This window comes from Scyliorhinus torazame, chromosome 8 (assembly GCF_047496885.1).
Source record: "Scyliorhinus torazame isolate Kashiwa2021f chromosome 8, sScyTor2.1, whole genome shotgun sequence".
NCBI lineage: Eukaryota > Metazoa > Chordata > Chondrichthyes > Carcharhiniformes > Scyliorhinidae > Scyliorhinus > Scyliorhinus torazame.
The window spans coordinates 112,546,604-112,571,417 of record NC_092714.1 but is presented as its reverse complement, the minus strand read 5'-3'; the positions used below and the strand labels follow the sequence as shown (position 1 = coordinate 112,571,417).

At 49.7% G+C, this 24,814-nt stretch overlaps 1 protein-coding gene across 1 annotated transcript in view; it reads left to right on the top strand.

Moving 5' to 3' along the window:
* Nucleotides 1-24,814, top strand: part of arhgap31 (Rho GTPase activating protein 31) — a 195,745-nt gene that overhangs the window by 155,882 nt on the left and 15,049 nt on the right. Inside the window, exons 7-9 of the mRNA XM_072514045.1 lie at nucleotides 743-941; nucleotides 9,127-9,251; nucleotides 21,226-21,285. Coding sequence (XP_072370146.1) covers nucleotides 743-941; nucleotides 9,127-9,251; nucleotides 21,226-21,285 — 384 coding nt within the window. The remainder of the gene's footprint in view (nucleotides 1-742; nucleotides 942-9,126; nucleotides 9,252-21,225; nucleotides 21,286-24,814) is intronic.

Sequence of the window (24,814 nt, the reverse complement as noted above, 5' to 3'; positions counted from 1 at the left end):
AAGCTGCTGTACGAGTCCACACATTTCTGTGTAATAAAGCCTCGATTACATTCTACTCTCGTCTCGTCGTAATTGATAGTGCATTAGTAGTTCTGAAGTGTCAGCAGTGTTCTAACAGTGTTGTCAAAAGATGCGCGGGTTAGGTGAATTGGCCATGCTAAATTGCCCTTAGTGTCCAAAAGAGGTTAAGTGGGGTTACTGGGTTACGGAGATAGGGTGGAGGTCTGGGCTTAAATAGGGTGATCATTCCAAGGGCCGGTGCAGACTCGATAGGCCGAATGGCCTCCTTCTGCACTGTAAATTCTATGATCTATGAACAAAGGAAATATGACAGCCATATTGTGCACAGCAAGCTCCCACAAACAGCAATGAAATAATGACCATGTAATATGCTGTAATGATTTTGTCTGAGGGGGAACAATGGCCCGGACACTGGGAAAACTTTGTTTCCCTTCTTCAAATAGTGCTCTGGAATCTTATGGGGCCAGTTGATTGAGCGGACAGGGCATCTGGTTTTCATGATTCATATGGTCGAATGGAACTAGGAATATTCCAATTTACCACCAACCAGGTAACCAGGGCATAAGGTGTTGTTTTAAATGGTTATTGTGATTGTCATCTAAATTCAAAATGTTGGTGCTTCCAGACAGTATATTTACACTGGACATGAACAAACAGCAGGCACAAGGAGTGTACATCTTGTAAACATTATTACTCTGTTTATTATGATTTACCCCCACAGCACACAATCCTATTGCTAAATGCAAGTCACTTCCTATTGTATCGCCATCGATGAAGCTTTTAACCTTAGAGGAGGCCCAGGCCAGGACTCTGAGACCAGATCATCCTGCACGTCTTGAAAAATTGCACTCTGCTCCTATGGACACCGGACCGGCTGCTGGGACTATTTATCATACAGTCATTGAACTGCCAGATTCTAGGTATCACACTTGTCAAGTGCTTTTGCTTTCATGCCACAGTCCGCATACCTAGACAGAATTTAACTGCTCTTCTTTGTAATGGGACAGGTTGGCTGATTGATCGAAAGGGAGCGGGGTGGGGGGGAGGGGAGGTGGGGGGAGAGTGGAATGCTGGTGACACAGGTTTCATTGTAGTTGGATTTGGGTGAGGGCGTTGGTGATGACAATTTTGGGTGGGCCTGGAACCAAGGCGGGCCTGGGGTCAGCTGGATCTCCTCATGCTGTGGATATGGCAGATCCTAATGGGGGGGGGGGGGGTGGTCAGAGACTCCCTGTCAGGATGGTCATGTGGAACGTGGGGGGTTAAATGGTCTGGTAAAATGATCCTGAGTATTCGCCCACTTAAAGAACTTGTAATATTCTTGCAGGAGACACATTTGAAGGTTAGAGGTCAAGGAAGGGATGAGTGGAGCAGGCATTTCATTCAAATTTTGATACAAAGTCGAGAGGGGTAGCAACGTTACTTTACGGCAGCCAGTATTGTAACGGATCCTGGGGGTCAATTGGTGCAGGTGTGTGGGGTTATGGCGGGGGTGCCGGTAATTTTAGTTAACATATGTGCTCCGTTTTTATTAAGACATTGGCGGCCATCCCTGACCTTGACTCTCAATCGCGTATTGGACCTGAGGATGCACCTGTCGAACCCCAAGTCCTTTGTAACTTTGTGTTTATGGAGCAGGTGGGAGGTGTACCTGTGGAGGTTTAGTCATGCGAGAGAGAGGGAACTTTCCTTCTTCTCCCACGTGCATTGGGTATGCTCCCGAATAGACTTTTTTTGTGGTGAGGAAATCTGTACTCCCAGGGGTGGTTGGTGCTACGTACACTGCGATAGTAATTTCAGAACATGCACCACATTATGTGGATATGAGGCTGGAGACGGGTCAAGCCCACCGCCCCCGTGGCGGTTAGACATAGCTCTCCAGGCAGACAAGGAGGTCTGTGAGAAGGTAGCCTCGGCCATAGGGAACTATGTGGAGTTCAACCTGAATGGGAAACTCTCGTCCTCTATGTTCTTTGGAGGCGGACCGGCAATACACCACAGCCCCGACAAAAGAGCTGTTAGCGGAGAGAACGAGATTACAGATCTAATCTGATCTGGTGTCAACAGGAAGGCAGTGAACCAACTGCACCTCTCATGGAAAACATTCTATGGGCGCGATTCTCTCAAAAGGGAACAAAGTCCCTTAGCGAGTGCGTTTAGCCACATGTTTCCCAGCACTCTCAGTGCCGAGAAACACATCGCTATTCAAGGGTCTGAATGGGGAATGCGTGGCCGAGGCCACACTTAGCCACGGTTTTAAAGGGGGATCACCGCAAACTGAAACTCCCCATTGTAGTGAGAGATCAGGACGCCATTTTTAAATGGCACCCCGATCTCCAAGGTACCTACCCAATCCCCAACCTCCTCCCCCCTAGCCAAACGCAATATCTCTGTTCCCCCCCCCCCCCCCAACATCCACACCAGGCAACCCCGGCCTGATCATGTGTGCACAAAAATTGCAGCTTGGCAGTGTCCATGCCAGCTGGCAGTACACCTTGGCACCTTGGTAGTGACAGGTTGGCAACCAGTGGCACTGCCAGGGTACCCAGGTGGCACCAGCAGTGCCAAGGCACCACCCTGCCCAAAGTTCATGCCTCTCAAGGCCTCCTGTCTGGTCCCCTTTTGTGGGAACAGCACTCTCCCAAGGTCTCGGAGGTAAAGAGATTGAATCCCAAAGCCTCAGGTACCTTGCGAATCTGCACATTAGAGTGAGGCTTATTGCCTTGCTCGAATGTGCAGATTTGCTAAAAAGTGATCCCGCCCACTGTGGGCAGGATTCACATTGTGTTGAATCTCGTGAGGTGTTGTGAGCCGGGTAGATCCTGGGAAAAGCAGCTTGCTACAGTGCAGTGTGGCCGTTGGATCGCGTATGGGGAGAAGGTCAGCCGTCTATTGGTTCACCAGCTGAGGCGACAGGCAGCTGCACGAGCGATAGCTCAGGTTAAGGACAAGGGGTGAGGGCTAGTGACAGATACGGAAAACATTAATGGCACATCTGAGGCATTTTATGGGGGGCTGAATAGGTCTGAGCCCACAAAGGGAGATGGAACAGATTTTAGACTTCCTGGTGGTGGGGAGGGAACAGGGGTTGGAGGCGCTCTCGGGGCTGGCAGAGGTTATGAAGTGCATCAGTTCCATGCAGTTGGGAAAGGCACTGGGTGGGGATGGTTTCCCAGTGGAATTCTCTGTCACGGGGGGGAGCCGCTGGCCACATTTGGCGCAGGCGTTGATCTCCCTGATCCCGAAGTAGGACAAGGATCCGGTGGAGTGTGGGTCTTATAGGCCTATTTCTTCACTGAATATTGATGCAAAGGTGCTAGCTCAGGATTTGGCAAAATGTCTGGAGGGTTGTTTGTCAGAAGTGGTTTCCAAGGACCAGACTGGGTTTGTTAAGGGGCGACAGTTGTCGGCCAATATCAGGCGACTCTTGAACGTGGTCATGTCCCCATCTCAGGAAAAGGTGCCGTCAGAAATCATCTCCATGGATGCAGAGAAAGCTTTTGATCGGGTGGAGTGATGTAACCCCTTTGAGGTTCTGGGTTGGTTCAGATTTGGGTCAACGTTTATCTCCTGGGTGAGGCGAGTGGACTAACGCGGTGAACTCAGGATACTTCCGGCTGTACAGGAGCATGAGACAGGGATGTCTGTTGTCCCCATTGTTGTTCGCGCTAGCAATTGAACCCTTGGCCATTGCACTTAGGTCTTTGAGAGAGTGAAGAGGTATTTGAGAGGGGGAAAGGAATATAGCGTGCCCCTTTGTGCAGATGACCTGTTGTACGTTTCAGACCCTCTATCCTATGTGGGGAAGATAATGGAATTATTGAGGAAGTTTGAATCCTTCTTAGGGTACAAAATAAATGTGAGCAAGAGCAAAATATTTCCTGTAAACCCTCTAGTCGGTGAGCAGATTTGGGGACACTGCTATTCAAGCTAGCCAAGTCGGAATTTAGATATCTTGGGATTCATGTGGCTCATGGTTGGGCTCTGCTTCACAAATTGAACTTGCTCAGTCTGGTGGAGGGAGTGAAAGGGAATTTGAAGGGGTGGGATGCCCTCCCGCTTTCCTTGGCGGGGAGAGTACAGACGATCAAAATATTATCTTGAATTAATTTAGGCAACATTTTAGATTAAGAGGCATGTGTGTACTGTCGCCAACCTGCGGGAACCATAGATTTGCACCATCTGGGATAGATGCAACGAACAGGATTTGGAAGAGGGAAAGGATTGAGAGATTTAGAGTTCTGTTTGTGGAGGGTAGGTTTGTGGGACTCAGGGAGTTAAAGGAAACTTAAACTCCTGAGGGGGAGCGAGTTTAGCTATATGCAGGTGCAGGACTTTGTTCGCAAAGAACTCTCTTTGTCTCTCCAGTAGCCGAGACATTTTTGGATAAGGTGATGTCTCGTGATGAACTGGGGGATGGGAAGATCTCAGACGTATAGGGGTGTTGCTGGAGACGAGGATGGCTTTTTAGAAGAGATATAGGGGAAGTGGGAAGATGAATTGGGCTTGAGGCTGGAGGGAGGGGCCTAGAGTGAGATTTTGTATAGGGTAAATCCTACTACTTCCTCTTGCACCAGGCTGAGCCTGATACAATTTAAAGTAGTCCATTGGGCACACATGACTAGAGTGCACATGAGTGGGTTCTTCCCTGATGTGGAGGATAGATGTGAGCGGTGTTTATGAGGGCAGGCGAACCATTCGCACATGTTCTCGTCCTTTCTGGGGGTTAGATTGCAACCGTGCCCACTGGTGGGGATCTTTGGGGTATCGGACTTGCCGGAGCTGCTAGAAGGGAAGAGGGCCAATGCCTTGGCCTTCACCTCTCTTATTGCCCGGCGGCGAGTCCTTCTTGGATGGAGGTTGGCGGTGCCACCTAGGGCCTCGGCATGGTTGGGGCACATGGCAGAATGTCTGCAACTGGAAAAGATTAAATATGCCGTTCGGGGGCTGGAGAAAGGGTTTTACCCTTGGTGTAAACCGTTCATCGCTCACTTCCAACATCTGTTTGTGGCCAGCAATTGTGGAGGGGTTGGGGTGGGGTGGGAGGGAGAGGGGAGTCGGTCGGGGGAGGGAGGATTGGAGGTGGGGCTTGGGGCTCTGGGTTATAATAATTAGGTTGTGGAAACAAAAAATGACAAACTGTAATATATTTGAGTGTTTTTTATAAGTTTGTGACATTTTTTGCATTGTTCGGAATAAAAAAATGTTTTTTTTAAATAAATTAGTTTTCCTCCTAGTACCTCCCACATTATACGTTCTCACCAGACATCCTTTCATTACTTACTTAGCTTTTCTAAAATATATGCTTTGGAGGGTGGTTTTACTTAAATCTGTCACCACTTTATTATTTTTAACTTTAAAAATTATTTGAAGTTGGTTAATGCTGTGCGGTCTCGATACTTACCACATAGGGCAGCAAGTTGCTGGATTCAATTCCAAGAGAATGTCACATCTCAGCACCAGCGGGCCAGGGGTGAGAAATAATAGCCGGTACCAGTAGTGAGCAGACACTTGGTTTTAAGCAGTGTTTTCGAAGAGGAGAGTAGGGTGAAGAGACAGAGAGGTTATGTGAGGGAATTCCAAAGCTCTGTGAGGCCAACCATGACCACTAATGATTGGGTTAAGAAAGTGGACAATTCTTGTCCAATTCCAAGACAGAGTTGGAGGACCACAGAGTTTTCAGAGCATTGTGGGTCTGACTGCGATTATCGAGATAGGGACTAGTGAGGCCAAGGAATGATCTGAACATGAGGATGAAAATCAAATTGCCTAACAGCACTCTTCTATGTTCTCAGGGAGCAGCACGTGGGTTGGCCCTGCTGCCTCACGGTGCCGAGGTCCCAGGTTCGATTCCGGCTCTGGGCCACTGTCCGTGTGCAGTTTGCACATTCTCCTCGTGTCTGTGTGGGTTTCGCCCCCAAAAACCAGAAGATGTGCAGGGTAGGTGGATTGGCCATGCTAAATTGCCCCTTAATTGGAAAAAATGAATTGGGTACTCTAAATTGCAGGCAAACATAGTATCATGTTTACACTAGGGTAATTAGAATGTGGAAATCACTGCTAGAGAAGTTCATAAAGTCTTTCAAAAGAAAAATAAACAGTTGCTTGGGAAAGATAGAAGGTATTAGAGTGTAAGTAAACAAGGAGACTCATCATAGAATAAAACCACAGAATTTCTACAGTGCAGAAGGAGGCCATTCGGCCCATCAAGACTGCACCTAGTCCAAAGATGTGCAGGTTAGGTGGATTGGCCATGGTAAATTGCCCTTGGTGTCCAAAAGGTTAGGGAGGGTTACTGGGTTACGGGGATAGTGTGGAGGCCTGGGTTTATGCAGATTTGCCAAAACGTGATCCCACCCACAATGGGCAGGATTTACATCGCAGCATCTCGTGAGATCATGTTGAATCTCACAAGGCGTTGCAAGCCAGGTAGATCCCGGAAGTGCTTTCACCGGCCGCGCTTCGCCATGGCGAGCTGCTTTTCCGGCGTAGTGTCGCCATTGGATCACGCCCTATGATTTAACATGCTAATCAGCATTTCGTTTTGTTGCTTAATTACCCTGACAAGCAATCTAACTCCCTTTGATATTCACCTGAAACCGGGAGAGGGAACAAGTGTTTTGAAAATGCACATGTTGGAGTTGGGGGTTTGCCGTTTTGGGTGGCAGCAACCCATTTTAGGTATTTGCGGCTGTGTGTGGCCTGGGACTGGGCGCGGCTTCATAAGCTGAATTTTCCGATTCTGGTTGGGCGGGTGAAAGCGGATTTATTGAGGTAGGACAGTCTTCCCCTGTCGCTGGCAGGTCGGGGGGGGTGGGTTTTGGGCCTTCTGAACTTGTTGTATTACTACTGACGGCAAACACGGAGAAGGTGCGGGACTGGAGTAGGGACATGGAGGCATTATGGTGAGAATGGAGGCAGGTTCTTGTAGGGGTCAGAGTTGCAGGCACTGGCAACAGCAATGCTTCTGTTTTCCCAGGGAAGTATTTGGGAAGTCATGTGGTGGTTGCCACGATGAAGATTTGGAGGCAATTTAGGCAACACTTTAGGTTGGGAGCAGGGTCGAGATTGATGTTGATCTGGCGGCATGGATTTGAGCGGGGGAGGATGGAGGCAAGGTTTTGGGGATGGGAAGAGAAAGGAGTGAAGGATTGAAGGTCTGTGTTTGAAGAGGAGGAGCTTGGAGGAGTTGAGGGGGAAGTTTGGGTTTCTGCATGAGGAGGGTTTTCGATATATGCAAGTGCGAAACATGGCTAGAAAGGGGTTTACGACCTTTCCAATAGTGCCTGCCTCCTCATTGTTGGAAGAGGTGCTATCGGTAATGGAGGGTGGGGTCGTCTCGGTGATTTATGGGAGGATTTTGGAGGAAGATAAAGTGTGTCCATGGAGGGGGGTTAAAGCCAAGTAGGAGGAGGGTTTGGGAATGGTACTGGAGGAAGGACTGTGGTGTGAGGTGCTGCAGAAGGTGAATGCCTCAACCACAAGCGTGAGGCTGGGGTTGATACAGTTGAAGGTGGTGCACAGGGCATATTTGATGAAGTCAAGGATGAGCTGGCTGTTTGAGGGGGTAGAGGGTACTTGCGAACGGTATGGGAGGGGCCTGGCTAATCATGTGCACATTTACGGGTCCTGCCCTAAGTTGGAGAAATTTTGAGGGTCATTTTTCAGCACCATGTCGGTGATCCTGCAGATAGATTTGGAGCTGAGTCCCCTGGGGGCCATATTTGGGATGGCGGACCTGCCAACAGGAATGGGGACAGATGTTTTAGCCGTCGCCTCCTGATCACTCACAGGTGGGTTCTGCTGGGGTGGAGATCAACTTCTCCACCCTATGCCTCGGCGTGGCGGGATCTAATGGAGTCCTTACATCTTGAGAAGCTGAAACTTCTCCGAAGAGGGGGCAAATGAGTCATTCCACAAGAGATGGTGTTTGTTTATTTTGCATTTTGGAGTGCTAGTTCGCGTCAACTGTTGGAGGGGGGGTGCGGTTGGGTGGGGGTGCGTGGTTGGTGCAGTATTTCTTGTATTTGGGGGTGTAATATTTTTTTGTTTTGTTTTGTAAAATGTTAAAATGCTAAAAATTTGAATTAAAATACTTTACAAAAAAAAAGAAAATGCAGATGTGTCTGAACACCAAAGAAAAGAAAATACAAGTTATTATTAGACAACAACTCTTGAACAGCTGACAGCTGAACATCAATTAAAGTGAATGATGCTGTTTAATTAAATAAGTTTGATCCAGTTTCAACTGAGCCCTGCAGTTTAACATTCAGCCTCGACTGAGTTAACTGATTTCAGTCGATGTGCAAAGGAGGAGCTATGCAATTGGCCACAGCATCCCTGTGGGAGGAAGAGACGGAAAGACAATCAGCCATTGATCCTGATTATTATCCAACAGGGGAACCATTCATGGCAACTTAGAAGATTATCTCATTTATAACAACAGAAAGGTTTGCAGAATGTAGAAATAACATCAAGACTGCTGATTTGCTTAATAAATCCCGTTTCATTTTGATAATTTGCATTCTGAGGTTTCCAGTTGTAATATCCCACGGGACCTACAGGGTAGGAATGCTTGTCTTCCCCGTGCTCCTTGCAGAGTACGAGCACCCCTGCTAGGGGGTGGGGTATCTCAACTAACCCATGTATATAAGGTCGGTCAGTAAGGCGCTGACAGAGGGAGAGGAACCCGATCGGGATCTTCCGGTTAATGTGTATATCATTTATATAAATAAAACTATGTGGGCTCTGTTACGAATCAGTTCTGGAAGGTGGAATGAGGTTGTGCCTTTGGGAGCAATGCTGTACTTTGATAGCAGCAGGGATTTGATAGTCCTGCGGAGAGATAGTCCTGGGAAATGGTAATACTTTGTTAGGTGTTGTCAGCTTCAAATCATCATGGTGGAAATGACAATGCACCATCATGTCACATATGGTGCTTGTATGTAACAATTATATTCCATTGATTTGGACTGTTCAGGCAACCTGGAATCCAGAACTGAGTTGAAATTGTAGATTTTGGCACAAGGTTTTCATATGTAATATAAGCTAGGCATATTGTTTTGCCTGTGGTTGAACTGTAAGGACCCTGTTCTCTTCTTCCAGGAGAAAACTTCCTGCAAAGACAAAGAAATGGAAATCCATATTTAACCTGGGACGATTAGGAAATGATTCGAAGGGTAAACTAAGCAGGAATGGCAGCGTGTTTGTGAGAGGACATCAATTTTCAGGTAAGGAGAATACTGACACCTGGTGGCACTTTGGTGGATCATTTTAGTGATCACAACAGGGCCTGGTTTCATCAAACACATTTTGGTAAAATAAAAGGAAATTATGAGTGGAATTTGGAACCTTCGGTATGAAAGAGGCGTAAAAAAGTAGCCAATCAGCTGCCGCATATAAATCCAACAAACTCTCTTTCTCCCATCATCCCCCTCATCTCGACTTACTCTTTTCAGAGATTTCTATAGAAGCAGAGAATTCGAGGAAATTGCTCTGGTATGGAAATTGGCAGAACAAATAAGAATTGAATGTTCACAAGTACAAAGTGTTACATGCTAGGAGAAAACATAGCAGCATATGTATACATTTGAAGGAAATAGATTTAGTACAGGGAGATTTGAAACTGGGCAATATGGAATCAGCTGACAGTTATTCATCTCTCCCCACACTGGTTTCCATATGCATTTCAATGAGAGCTGTATAGCAGATGACTGATTGATATTATCCATTGCGTACTATATTCAGTCTGTCTGGAGGCTGGATCGTTCTTTTAGACCTCCTCAGCTCTGGCGATGCGGCGGGCACGGTTGTTGCAGGTGGTGACTCCAGGGGCGTTGTGTCTGGAGCTTGAGCCTCTGTCCGGCGTGTCGGAGATGGTTGAATGGTAGGGGTAGGCAGGAAGGTGGTGGGTAGCAGCAGTGCCGGCGTGGGACAATACAGGTGACCCAGGGGGCGTAAGGGGTGCTGGGGGTGGTGGTAGGCCACGGGGAGGGGGGAGCGTTGGCAGGGGAACCAGCTGGGGCCAGGTCTCGTAGGGAGACCGTATCTTGCTGTCCGTCCTGGTGCGCGATGTAGGTGTACTGGGGGTTGGCGTGGAGCAGCTTGACCCTCTCGACCAGGGGGTGGGTTTTATGGCTCCTCATGTGCCTCCAGAGAAGGACAGGTCCTGGAGTCATCAGCCAAGATGGAAGCGAGATCCCGGAAATGGACTTCTTGGGGAAAACAAACAGACAGTCTTGAGGGGTCTCAGGGGTGGAGAAGGACAGATTGCGGGCCTTAATGAAGTGGGTAAGCCGGGTGACCCCCGGGTCACAGAGATCATCGTGGATAGCCTGAAGTCGGTCCTCTTGCACGCTGGCGCATGTGCCGCGGGACAGGGCATCTGGCGGCTCATTGAGATTCCCAGATGATACTTGATATTGTAATTGTAGGTGGAGAGTTCGATCCTCCACCTCAAGATTTAGTCATTTTTTTATTTTGCCCCGTTGTGCGTTGTTAAACATGAAGGCGGCCGACCGCTGTTCGGTGATGAGGGTGAACCTCCTACCGGTTAGGTAGTACCACCAGTGCCGCACGGCTTCCACTATGGCTTGTGCTTCCTTCTTGACCGAGGAGTGTCGGATTTCGGAAGCGTGGAGGGTTCTAGAGAAGAATGCTACTGGCCTGCCCACCTGGTTGAGTGTGGCGGCCAGTGCGTCGTCTGACACATCGCTCTCTACCTGGAAAGGGATGGACTCGTCCACTGCGTGCATTGCGGCCTTGGTGATGTCGGCCTTGATGCGGCTGAAGGCCGAGTGGGCCTCAGCTGTCAGGGGAAAAGTGGTGGTTTGAATCAGTGGGCGGGCTTTGTCCGCATAGTTGGGGATCCACTAGGCGTAGTAGGAGAACAGCCCCAGGCATCGTTTGAGGGCCTTGAGGCTGTGGCGAAGGGGGAGTTCCATGAGGGGGCTCATATGGTCGGGATCAGGCCCTAGGACTCCGTTCTCCACGACGTAGCCGAGGATGGCCAGTCGGGTAGTGCGGAAAACGCACTTCTCTTTGTTATAAGTGAGGTTGAGGGATTGGGCGGCCTGGAGGAACCTCGGAAGGTTGGCGTCATGGTCCTGCTTATCATGGCCGCAGAGGGCGACATTGTCCAAGTACGGGTATGTAGACCGCAAACCGTACTGGTCCACCATTCGGCCCATAGTTCTCTGAAAGACCGAGACCCCGTTAGTGATGCCGAAGCGAACCCTAAGGAAGTAGAGGAGTCGGCCGGCTGCTTCAAAGGCAGTGTAGTGGCGCTCTTCCGGGCGGACTGGGAGCTGGTGGCAGGCCGACTTCAGATCGACCATTGAGAACACACGGTACTGAGCGATCTGGTTAACCATCTCCGCTATGCGGGGGAGGGGGTACGCATCCAGTTGCATGAACCGGTTAATGGTCTGGCTGTAGTCCACAACCATCCGGTTCTTTTCTCGGTCCGGACGACCAACGCTCTCCAGGGGCTGTTGCTGGCCTCGATGATCCCTTCACTCAACAGTCGTCACTGACGTCCGACTTAATAAAAATCATGTCAAGGTAACTGTACCGTCTGCTCCTGGTGGCGATGGGCTTACAGTCAGGAGTGAGGTTCGCAAAGAGCGAAGGGAGGGAGACCTTGAGGGTCACGAGGCTGCACACCATGAGAGGGGGCAAGGGTCCGCCGAACTGTAAGGTCAGGCTTCGGTGACTACATTGGAAGTCTAATCCGAGCAGTAGGGGGGTGCAGAGGTGGGGGAGGACGTAGAGCTTAAAACTAGCGTACTCTGCGCCCTGCATTGCGAGATTGGCGATACAGTACCCCCGGATCTGGATTGTTTGTGATGCGACAATAGGTATGGAGGGAGCAGCGCCTTACCGTGTCGGGGTGGACAAAGCTCTCCGTGCTCCTGGAGTCGAAAAGACAGGGGGTCTTGTGCCCGTTTACCCGGATGACCATCATTGAGTTTTTCAGGTGCTTTGGCTGCGACTGGTCGAGGGTGATCACCTGCGCCAAGTTGCGGTAGCCTGTGTGGTCGGTGGTATCACAAGATGGCAGCCCCCATGAGTCGCACGTGTTGGGCTGGAGCGAAGATGGTGACCATGATGGCCGCCCCCATCGGTCGCACGTGTTGGCCGGTGTTGGAGCCGGCGGCCAAGATGGCGGCCCCCACGAGTCGCACGAGGCTGATGATGCGTCTGAAGGGGGCGTTCCAGGCAGGCAGACGGCCACATTGCGGGGTCTGCGGGCCTGCGAGTCCATGGGTCGGGCCTGGTGAGCTTTTGATTTCTGGGCCTTAGGTCAGCCCAGACAGACTCGAGCGAAGTGTCCCTTTTTCCCACAGTCACTGCACGTCGCTGTGCCGGCTGGGCAACGCTGCCGGGGTGTTGACCCTGGCCACAGAAGTAGCAGTGCGGTTCCCCGGACTGGGCCGGCAGGCACGCGGCACAGGCCTGTGACGTAGTCTGGTCCGACGGGGGCCACGACGATGGTGTCCACGAGGGGTTTGCCAGGCCAGCAGGGAATGCACGGAGGCTCTGGTAGGCCACCTCTAACAAGGTAGCTAGCTTTACCGTGTCCCGCAGGTCAGGTCCCGTTTTCCAGCAGGCGCTGCCTGATGTAGTTCGATCGGACCCCAGTGTGGTAGTATGTATTAGGGGTCATGTGGGACTGTGAAGCCGTGATGCTATTGGCTGACAGATCCCGGGTCCTGGTTGGCTGCTGACTCCTGGCTCCGCCCTGAAGGCGGAGTATAAGAACCCGAGCTTCTCCCCGCCGCTCCATTCTGTTGCTGAACTGCTGGGGACAAGTCTCGCTTAATAAAGCCTCATCGACTTCATCTCTACTCGTCTCTCTCGTAAGTCATTGTGCGCTACAATTTATTAAGCGAGCTTAAAGGACTATGGAGCTCCGGATCGCCCCGAAATGCCTGCGGATCAGCCCCCACGCAGCGAACTCGGCAGCAGTTTTTAAACTCTGGCAAGCTTGTTTTGAAGGCTACCTCCGAACGGCCCCCGGCCGGATCACAGAAGACCAGAAAATGAAGGTCCTGCATTCGAGGGTAAGCCCGGAAATTTACCCTCTCATAGAAGACGCAGAGGATTTCCCGACGGCGCTCGCAGCACTGAAGAGCATCTACGTTTGCCCCGTGAACCAGGTCTACGCACGCTACCAACTCGCAACGAGACGGCAAAGTCCCGGAGAATCGTTAGAGGAATTCTACGCCGCGCTGCTAATTTTGGGACGGGGCTGCAGCTGCCCGCCGGTGAACGCGATTGAACACACGGACATGCTAATTCGCGATGCGTTTGTGGCAGGTATGAACTCCCCAAATACGCCAAAGACTTTTAGAAAGAGAGTCGCTAGGACTCTCAGAGGCACGAGCCATTGCAGCTTCCCTAGATGTGGCCTCGCAAAACGCCCGCGCCTACGGCCCCGACCGCACGGCAGCCCCTTGGGCTCCGTGGACCCCCGTCGCGACAAACCCCCCCCCCTCCCTCACAGGCTTGCGCGGTTAAAGCGCCAGATCATCCCGGGGGGGCACGCTGCTATTTCTGCGGGCAAGGGAAACACCCCCAGCAGCGCTGCCCGGCCCGCGCAGCTATTTGCAAAAGCTGCGGCAAGAAGGGCCATTACGCGGCTGTGTGCCGGTCCCGGGGGGTCGCCGCAATCCCCGGAGAAGAACGAGCCCAGCGCATCCCAAACGCTCCCCAACCCCCCACAGCGCCCCATGTGCGACCCGCGGGCGCCGCCATTTTGGGTCCCGGGCACCACGAGGGGAGGATGGGCGCCGCCATCTTGTGACTCCCCAGCCACGTGCGATTCATGGGGGCGGCCATTTTGTCCACCCCCAACCACGTGCGATCCTTGGGGGCGGCCATTTTGTCCACCCCCGGCCGCGGGTGATTCATGGACGCCGCCATCTTGGATGACAACAAAGGACCCCAGCATCGACGGCTCCACGGGGTCCGAAGAAGACGCCGAGACACTACGACCACGACTGGCTTCGGTGACGCTGGATCAATCACGGCCCCGGACGCTCCAGACGATGACAACAACGGTGCTGATCAACGGACACGAGTCATCATGCCTGATCGACTCCGGGAGCACCGAAAGTTTCATTCACCCCGACACGGTAAGACGCTGTTTTCTGACCATCCATCCAAGTACGCAAAAGATTTCCCTAGCTGCAGGATCCCACTCCGTAGAGATCAAAGGGTTCTGCATCGCGAACCTAACGGTGCAAGGGAGGGAGTTTAAAAACTACAGGCTCTACGTCCTTCCCCAACTCTGCGCGCCCACATTACTGGGATTAGATTTCCAGTGTAACCTGCAGAGCCTAACATTTCAATTCCGCGGCCCAATACCCCCACTCACTATCTGCGGCCTTGCAACTCTCAAGGTTGAACCGCCGTCCTTGTTTGCAAACCTCACCCCGGATTGCAAACCCGTCGCCACTAGGAGTAGACGGTACAGCGCCCAGGACAGGATATTTATTCGGTCTGAAGTCCAGCGGTTGCTGAAGGAAGGCATAATCCAGGCCAGCAATAGTCCCTGGAGAGCCCAGGTGGTAGTAGTAAAGACCGGGGAAAAGCAAAGGATGGTCATAGACTATAGCCAGACCATCAACAGGTACACACAGCTAGATGCGTACCCTCTCCCCCGCATATCCGACATGGTAAATCGGATTGCCCAGTATAAGGTTTTCTCCACTTTGGACCTCAAGTCCGCCTACCACCAGCTCCCCATCCGCCCAGGTGACCGCAAGTACACAGCCTTCGAGGCAGACGGGCATCTATACCACTTCCTAAGGGTCCCATTTGGTGTCACGAACAGGGTCTCGGTCTTCCAACGGGAGATGGACCGAATGGTTGACCAGCACGGGTTGCAGGCCACGTTCCCGTATCTCGACAACGTAACCATCTGCGGCCACGATCAGCAGGACCATGACGCCATCCTCCAAAAATTCCTCCAGACCGCTAACGCCTTGAACCTCACATTCAACGAGGAAAAGTGCGTTTTTAGCACAAACCGGTTGGCCATCCTGGGATACGTAGTGCGCAATGGGATAATAGGCCCCGACCCCAAATGCATGCGCCCCCTCATGGAATTTCCCCTCCCCCACTGCTCCAAAGCCCTGAAACGTTGCCTGGGGTTCTTTTCATATTACGCCCAGTGGGTCCCCCAGTATGCAGACAAGGCCCGCCCGCTAATACAGACCACTACCTTCCCCCTGTCGACAGAGGCTCGCCAGGCCTTCAGCCGCATCAAAGCGGTTATCGCAAAGGCCACGATGCGCACCATCGACGAGTCCCTCCCCTTCCAGGTCGAGAGCGACGCCTCCGACGTAGCTCTGGCGGCCACCCTTAACCAAGCGGGCAGACCCGTGGCCTTTTTCTCCCGAACCCTCCACGCCTCAGAAATCCGCCACTCCTCAGTGGAAAAGGAAGCCCAAGCCATAGTGGAAGCTGTGCGACATTGGAGGCATTACCTGGCCGGCAGGAGATTCACTCTCCTCACCGACCAACGGTCGGTAACCTTCATGTTCGATAATGCACAGCGGGGCAAACTTAAAAATGACAAGATCTTAAGGTGGAGGATCGAGCTCTCCACCTTCAACTACGAGATCTTGTACCGTCCCAGAAAGCTGAACGAGCCGTCCGATGCCCTATCCCGCGGCACATGTGCCAACGCACAAATAGACCGTCTCCAAGCCCTCCACGAGGACCTCTGCCACCCGGGGGTCACTCGGTTCTACCATTTTATAAAGTCCCGCAACCTCGCCTACTCTGTGGAGGAGGTCCGTACAGTCACCAGGAACTGCCACATCTGCGCGGAGTGCAAACCGCACTTTTTCAGGCCGGATAGAGCGCACCTGATCAAGGCTTCCCGCCCCTTTGAACGCCTCAGTCTGGATTTCAAAGGGCCCCTCCCCTCCACCGACCGCAACACATACTTCCTGGACGTGGTGGACGAGTACTCCCATTTCCCCTTCGCCATCCCCTGCCCCGACATGACAGCGGCCACAGTCATTAAAGCCCTTGGCACCATATTCACACTGCTCGGTTGCCCCGCATATATCCATAGCGACAGGGGGTCCTCCTTCATGAGTGACGAGCTGCGCCAGTTCCTGCTCAGCAAGGGCATAGCCTCGAGCAGGACGACCAGCTACAACCCCCGGGGGAACGGGCAAGTAGAGAGGGAGAACGGCACGGTCTGGAAGACCGTCCTACTGGCTCTACGGTCCAGGGATCTCCCAGTTTCCCGGTGGCAGGAGGTCCTCCCGGACGCTCCCCACTCCATCCGGTCGCTGCTGTGTACCACCACTAACCAAACGCCTCATGAGCGCCTCCTTGTCTTCCCCAGGAAGTCCTCCTCCGGAACGTCGCTGCCGACCTGGCTAGCGGCCCCAGGACCGAACTTGCTCCGGAAACACGTGCGGGCACACAAGTCGGACCCATTGGTCGAGAGGGTTCACCTCCTCCACTCGAACCCGCAGTACGCCTCCGTGGCGTACCCCGACGGCCGACAGGACACGGTCTCCCTGCGAGACCTGGCGCCCTCCGGCAACACACACACCCCCCCGACACCGATCATCCCCTCCCTACCACCGGCGCACCCCGCGACCGCCCTCTTCCCGGGAGGATCGGTCCTCCTCCCGTGTCCGCCCAGGAGTGAAACAGGAACAAACACCGAAACGCTCCCGGAGACGACAACGCCAGAACAAGCACCTGCACCACCACCGGGGCTGAGGCGATCGACGAGGAAGACCAGACCGCCCGCTCGACTCGTGGCATCGGCGTGACACCAAGAATGTTGTTGCACTGTAACAAAAAAAAATTCTGTTTCTAACATTGTAAATAGTTTCACAAACCTTGTACATAGCCCAGTGTAGGGCTAAAACTGTAATGACATGCCCGAAATTTTCCTCCCAGGACCAGCCTTGTAAACCCCTACCACCATGCGAACCACCACCCCGGCGGGTTCATTTTTAACAAGGGGTGAATGTGGTAGTATGTATTAGGGGTCATGTGGGACTGTGAAGCCGTGATGCTATTGGCTGACAGATCCCCAGTCCTGGTTGGCTGCTGACTCCTGGCTTCTCCCCGCCGCTCCATTCTGTTGCTGAACTGCTGGTGACAAGTCTCGCTTAATAAAGCCTCATCGACTTCATCTCTACTCGTCTCTCTCGTAAGTCATTGTGCACTACACCCAGCCACGTAGTGTCCCGCATATGTAGGTTCATGTGTTCCTCCACCATCACATCCCGATAGCTGCAGTTCCTCGCGAGTAGAGTCAGGGTTTCCAGGTACTCATCCAACGATTCTCCGGCGCATTGACGGCGAGTAGTGAGAAGGTGGCGGGCGAACACCTCGTTTACGGGCTTCACGAAATGTGCCTTGAGGGTTGCGACCGCCGCCTCGTACATGGCAGCTTTCTCGATCATAACGGAGATTCGATGGCTCACCTGAGCATGGAGAAGTCCCAGCTTGAGGGTTTCTGTGTGAGGCATTGTGGAGGAGTTGAGGTAGACCTCGTAGCAGCTAAGCCAATGTTCGAAGATCTCCTTGGCCTCTGACGCGTGCACGTAGAGTTCGAGCTTATCTGGCTTTAGAGCGGCTTCCATGGTGCTGTCGATGGTTAATAAATTGTTGTACCATCAATTCACTGTGAGACCGTGAGAGTGTGTGGACATTAGGCTTTATTAACCATGAACTTTATTAACCATGAACCATGAACTGCCAGAGTCGGCTGTACAAATGAGTGCCACCCACAGGTGGCCGGCCTAAATATGGCCCCAACAGGGGTTCCAGTACAGTACCTGGAAGTAGCTTGTATCATCACTTCCAGGTCATGGGTCACAATAGGTCACATCATTATACAGGCAGCTCATGCATTAGGTGAATATATTCACCACAGAAATCAAGCAGAATATTGGGGTACATTGCTGGACTAGGGCAGTGTATGTCTACAGAGGTCTTGCTGAGGTTTTCTGATGGCCTGGTTAAGCCCAACAGATATGCAACTTTGGTTATCACACTCGAGAAATATTTGGCCATTGGTAAAGGTAGAGGGGGGAATGATTCTCAATATTAAGGCGATTAAACTATGGGAAAATAGAAACCTGAGGGAAGATTTATGGGTGATTGTATTGAGCCACTTAATGCATTAAATGGCATAGATATATTGAATACTGAGTAATACTTCAGGGTCTTCAAGTAAGGCTGTGGAATCAAAGACATTGTCAATGGTCAAAATGTAGTTTGACTTTAGCTTGGTAAGTTGGTGTGACGGTGGAATGAGTCGATTGGACAAATATCCACTTCCTGTCCTTTATTTTAATTGGGCTTTTAGTTGGCAAGTACAAGTGTAGGGAAAGTCTGGATGATGTGTGTTTTGCATGTTAATAGCTGGTAAATGTCTAGTTCACCTGAATGATATGAACTGATTGAACAAATGTGTAATCTACTTGTTAAAGAAAAATATGATGAGTCTTTAAATTACATTGCGCAGTTTCATAAAAGATATGTATTAATAAACAGCAATAATGTGATGTTTTGAGATTTCACACTATGGCCCATTCTGCTTTTTCGAGAAGGATGCAGTCAGTTTTCACAAAAAGTTGACAACGTAGTCAGATTTGAAAAATAAAGAAACACAGGTACCAAGGAGGACAGTAAGATAGCTGAGTGCTGTGAAAAGAATAAAAGACAGGAGTTGTACTGCAAAGCAATTCTGCCTTAGACTGTATGTTAGAATAAAGGGGGAAGTAATTCTGCTTCAGTGAAGTAAAGTGAACAACAAGGCACTGTGTGATCATAATTTCTATGTCTCACAGTAATCAAGGTTTACTGATTGAACTGTTTGGGGGAAAAGAGTGCTTAACAAACTGAACCAAGCCTCATCTTGTCTAACTTGGTCCATTTTTGGAAAGATTGGAAAAATGCACATGAAATAAGTAAGGGCCTGGCCCAGATCACAAGGGAATTATACTTTCAACTGCTGGATCCCATTTTTATGCAAATCTAGATGGAGGAGTGTAAACGAATTCCCAGAAGTGTAACTTGGCAGCACGTAGCATTGTGGATAGCACAATTGCTTCACAGCTCCAGGGTCCCAGGTTCGATTCCGGCTTGGGTCACTGTCTGTGTGGAGTCTGCACATCCTCCCCGTGTGTGCGTGGGTTTCCTCTGGGTGCTCCGGTTTCCACCCACAGTCCAAAGATGTGCAGGTTAGGTGGATTGGCCATGATAAATTGCCCTTAGTGTCCAAAATTGCCCTCAGTGTTGGGTGGGGTTACTGGGTTATGGGGATAGGGTGGAGGTGTTGACCTTGGGTAGGGTGCTCTTTCCAAGAGCTGGTGCAGACTCGATGGACCGAATGGCCTCCTTCTGCACTGTAAATTCTATGATAATCTATGACTGATGTCACTGAACCCAAGAACGTATTTAAATCAGATCCAAAATTGGAAGGATTTCATCACATATTTCTGCGGTTGTACACCTTGATACATAGGGGTATATGTTATTCTCTAAGTCTGAATAAAGATTGTAGACTTCCAGTTAACACAAATACTTTATTCAGTGGGTTTGTTCTGTTTCCAGAGCTTAACTAGATATAATGCAGTCAAGAGGTATGACCAGTGAAGCTAAGGTAAACTGCCTATGCTGAGCTGTCTCTGTCTGCTGCTGCTCACTAGCCCTGTGCTTCTGAAAGAGGTGGATCCTCCCTTGGGCTGGACCCTTTATACCTGTCTGTGTTGCTGCCCTCTAGTGATGCTGTGGCTGTTACATCTGTGCTGTAGTGCCTGGTGTATGTGCAGATGTATGTATAGATGTACAGATCACTACAGGGTACATTTTCCAAAGGGGAAACTGGCCATCCAACTTGCACAGAATTGTGTGTGTAAAAGGAAAGCTTCATCCAGCTTTCCTGTCTCAAATATGAAGAGCAGCAGTCAATGGCCCCAAGGCTCGAAGACCATTCTGGACTGACGAAAAGCTTCCTACATTTCCAGCTCCATTCCATTTTACCATATGTTTTCTCCAGGACCACATGCAAACCCTCCAGCCCATGAGGTTGTGGAGAAAGCCCCTATGCCAGGTTTCTTGGGGAGCCTCTCAACTATCATAAGGGCCTTCTTCCTGCTTCTCCTCTTCGCTACACAACTAGGTGTTGATGGGCAGGAAAAAAGGAGAGCGCTCCTTATATAATTTTAATAATAATCACTTATTGTCACAAGTAGGCTTTAATGAAGTTACTGTGAAGAGCCGTAGTCGCCACATTCCGGCGCCTGTTCGGGGAGGCCGGTAGGGAAATATGTGCACTCATATACCAAAATATGCAATCGCCTTCAAATACAAACATGAACACACTATGCAAACATTAATGTAACAATGTTTTAAGTATTTGTATGTCTTTTCTTTCTCTTTTGTTTAATGGCGATATTAAGCCAATTTATTTCAGACATGTTAATGTCTCTACAGTTGGAGATCCTGGTACTCCCACAAAACAATTTCAAGTCTAACTGTGGGCTGAAATAATATCAAATTGACAGAACTGTATTCAATTGTAGCAAGGTGACTGGATTGTAAAGGTACTACTGGAAATGTAACAATTTGCTAGTGTATGCTGTTTTTGACATTTCCTTATAATGATACAGATTGTTTTCTTATCTGGAATATGATTGTTTATCATTCTGGCACAGAAGTCCTAGAACATTCCTGAAACCACAACAATATGACATCTTCACAGGGTGCGCTGCCAACGGAGAATCCCGCTGCAGGTTTCCCAGGAGAACTCCTAAGTTCTTCTTCAACCAGTGCCAGCGCCTACTGTGCATCCACCTGAATGGGCAGTTAGTGCCTCGGCTTAACATCTCGTCTGAGCAATGGATCTCTGACAATGCAGCTCTTCATCAGTACTGTGCTGAGGTTTCAGCTTCTGTGCTCAAGTCTCTGAACTAACACACTTCTGCTGCAAAGACGGCAATGTGTCCACCAAGCCTAGGCTGACAGCAAATGGTTACAATCCAATTTTGTGGTACAGGGCATGGGCATAAATGACCAAGCTTTGTTCAAAGTGTATAAAGTCGGAACAGATCATTAGGTCTTAGTCTTATGACTCTCTCCCCAGTTTTATTATTCCAACCATATTCCTCACTGACCAGATCTCTATTCTATTTCCTTGTGTTCAAACAGAGAAGGCAATCATGCGACCTGCTAAGAGTATGGAGTCCCTTTGCTCTTTGTCAACAGAAGGTAAGACATTCTATCCATTGTGTTATTCACATTCTCATATTTTTGAAGGAAAATGGTTGTAAACTAGTGTTCAATTCAGCCTGAAATCGGCAGTGTTATAGAAGGCAATACACCAGATTAATATAACCAGAAGTTCAAATTTTAAAAACTTAGCACTGCAAAGTGAGAACACACTGGGAGAGCTTTCCACGCTGCATGACACCACCCCAAGACCATTACAGCTTTACTGGCAGATTACCTGCAATGGGAGACAATAAAAAGGAGACATTGTGAAGATCCTGCATTTAAAAAGATAAACAAAGAATTCTGAATCATCTTGGCATCCTTTTCTAAGAAGTGTCTCATCTACTCCTATTGAATCTTCTTCCATGTGTGAACACCAGTGGTATAATTCAGTGTACTGGTATATTTAAATTGCTGAGCTTGGGAATACAAAGGAAGAAAATTAACATTAGAAGGAGCACAGAAAATTCATCCCATCTTTTCCTGTCAGGCTGACGAGCTGTCACATCTACCATTATGTTTTCTGCATTTGCCAATTAAACAAAAATTGTAGAAAGTATGATCAAAGTGTTTTTAAAAAAAGAAGAAACCAATGTTAAACTTAATTATAATTGTCACTTTTCTGTAGCTTAATGGATAATTGAAACAATGATGTGATACTCAGTCATAGATAGATCCAAGATTTGAACTCTGCCATGTGATCTCATCAACAGCTACAATGGGTTTTCCTAGCTCAGTTAGCTGGACAGCTGATTCATGATGCGGAGCAACATCAACAGCGCAGGTTCAATTCCTGTACCAGCTGAGGTTATTCATGAAGGCCCCACCTTCTCAACCTTGTCCCTCACCTGAGGTGTGATGACCCTCAGCTAAATCAGCACCAGTCAGCTCTCAAAAGGGGAGAGCAGGCTGTGGGGGCATTTTGAGTTTTACCTTGTGGCATGAATAGAAACATTCCCCTGGTTCGCCGCTCTTGACTGGTGACCCCTGTTGAAGATACCTGCCTTCCATTAACGTGTGAGGACAAGATTGTCTTTGAACTCGGATGGCTCCCATTTAAAAAGATTATCAATTTTATCAAGAGATTGTAATGTAAATTCCAGTAGAGAGATAAAGGCAGACCAATTCAATTCATTACATTTTTTATTCATTCATGGGGTGTGGGCATTGTTGGATGGACAAGCATTTATTGTCCATCCCTAATTACTCTTGAACTGAAGGCCATTTCAGAGAACATTTGAGAGTCAACCACATTGCTGTGGGTTTGGAGTCAGGCATGTAGACCAGACAAAGACCATAGATTGCTTTCCCCAAAGAGGCATTAATGAACCAGGTGGATTTTACCACTTTTAATTTTGATTAAATTCAAATTTGGTGGGATTTAAACCCGGAGCACCAGAGCAGTATCCTGGATCTTTGGATTACTAATCCAGTGCCAATACCATTATGCCATTACCTCCCCCAACTATTTGGAGATAATAAAACTCACACCAGTTCCTCATTCGCAATATCCATATAGATTTTACTTGTAATCCTTAGTAATCATGGAATTGAAGTAATCTTTTGATTGAAACTAATCTCTATACTTGAGTAGCACTTTTCCCTTTACCACCAATACCATGACAGTTAGATTTCTTAATAAAAATTTATTTCTGGCATTAATTCAGTTTCTGTGGCTGCAATATTTTGTATTTAATGAAACGAGTAATTCCATATTTTTGGCAGAGGGTGTGATATATTCTTCCTGGCTGCATATCAGGCTAGATTCAATGGAAAACTAAACAACTACAAATTGGTCTCAAAAAATAGGCTTCCAGTGTCAGAAGTGGAATATGCTAATTCTGTCCATCTCCATTTCCCTACAAATCGGAATGTTAATCAGATCGGTGCTGAGACTGGAAAAATTGAGGTTAATAGGAATGTGTAACACCATTTGATCCAACCTACCTTATTCATCCAGCATAATGAAAGTCCTTTCATTATATCATCCAATTGTTTCTTGAAAGGCTCTAGGATTGTTGTCCCTACTTCGAAGTTTGTTCCTGTGCTACACACTCCATGTGAAGAATACAGCCTGTACTGCGCTGTAATGTTCTATGTTCTATGTTCTAAATTTGCTTTTCACCAATTCAAACGTGAGCTTCCTTGCTTCCCGAGGCTTATCTTGTCTACAATGTTCACAACCTTGTGCCATTTGTTTTTAGGTATAAAGCCCATTTACTCCAGTTTCTCCTGGCAACTCCGCCTGACACCAAAAATAATTCTAGTCTCTTCTCTGCATTGATTTGAGGAATTATGGGCGGGATTCTCCACCAACCGGCGGGGCGGGCAATTCCGGCGCGAAGGAGTGGCGTGAACCACTCCAGCGTCGGGCCGCCCCGAAGGTGTGGAATCCTCCGCACTTTCAGGGGCTAGGCCGGCGCCGGAGTGGTTTGCGCCGCACCGGCTGGCGCGGAAGGGGCTTGGCGCCATGCCAACTGGCGCCAAAGGGCCTCTGCCGGCCGGTGCGAGTTGGCGCATGCACGGGAGCGCCAGCGTGTGCTGGCGTCATCCCAGCGCATGCGCAGGGGGGGATCATCTCTGCGTCGGCCATCGCGGAGGACCACAGCAGCCAATGCGGAGGAATAGAGTGCCCACACGGCACAGGTCCTCCCGGGGATCGGTGGGTCCCAATCGCGGGCCAGGCCACTGTGGGGGCACCTCCCGGGGCCAGATCCCCCCCGAGGACCCCGGAGGCTGCCCGCGCAGCCAGGTCCCGCCAGTAGGTACCTACTCTAATTTACGCCGGCGGGACAGGCCGAAAACGGGCGGCCACCCGGCCCATCGCGGGCCGGAGAATCTCCAGGGGGGGGGGCGCTGCCAGCAACCGCTGACCGGCTCGTCGCGATTCATGCCCCCGCCAAATCCCCGGCCCCGGATAATTCGGTAGCCAGCGAGGGCGGGATTCACGCCGCCCCCCAGTGATTCTCTGACCTGGCGGGGGTCGGAGAATCCCGCCCTGTCTCTCTTTGTCTTGATGATCAAAAGAAAAACCATGGTGTAGCCTGACTGTGTCCGAGATCTGTCCAGTTTAAAAATGGCACATTCTGAATTTAAACTCCGCAGGTTTGGCATTCAGTTCAACATTCTATTTTACGTTTGCATGTTGTACCATAGCAACTGGATGGGAGTTGGTTAAAAGCTGTGGAGCTACTTTCAACTATTCATTAAGTTCAAATAACACTCCTTTATTTTCCCAACGCAACATTTTACACTTGGCTCAATTGCAATAATGGACAACATCAACCTATCTCTCTCTCTCACTCTTGCATTTTTTAAAAGCCTACTTCTTTGACCACACATTCCACCTTCTGACCTAAATTCGCTTCTGTGTCTTGGGTCATATTTTGTTTTGAAGCATCTTGGGATGTTTTATTTGGTTAAGGCACTTTATAAATGTAAGTTGTTGTTATATGGCACAGTGATTAGCACCATTGCTCACAGCGCCGGGGACCCGGGTTTGATTCCCAGTTTGGGTTACTGTCTG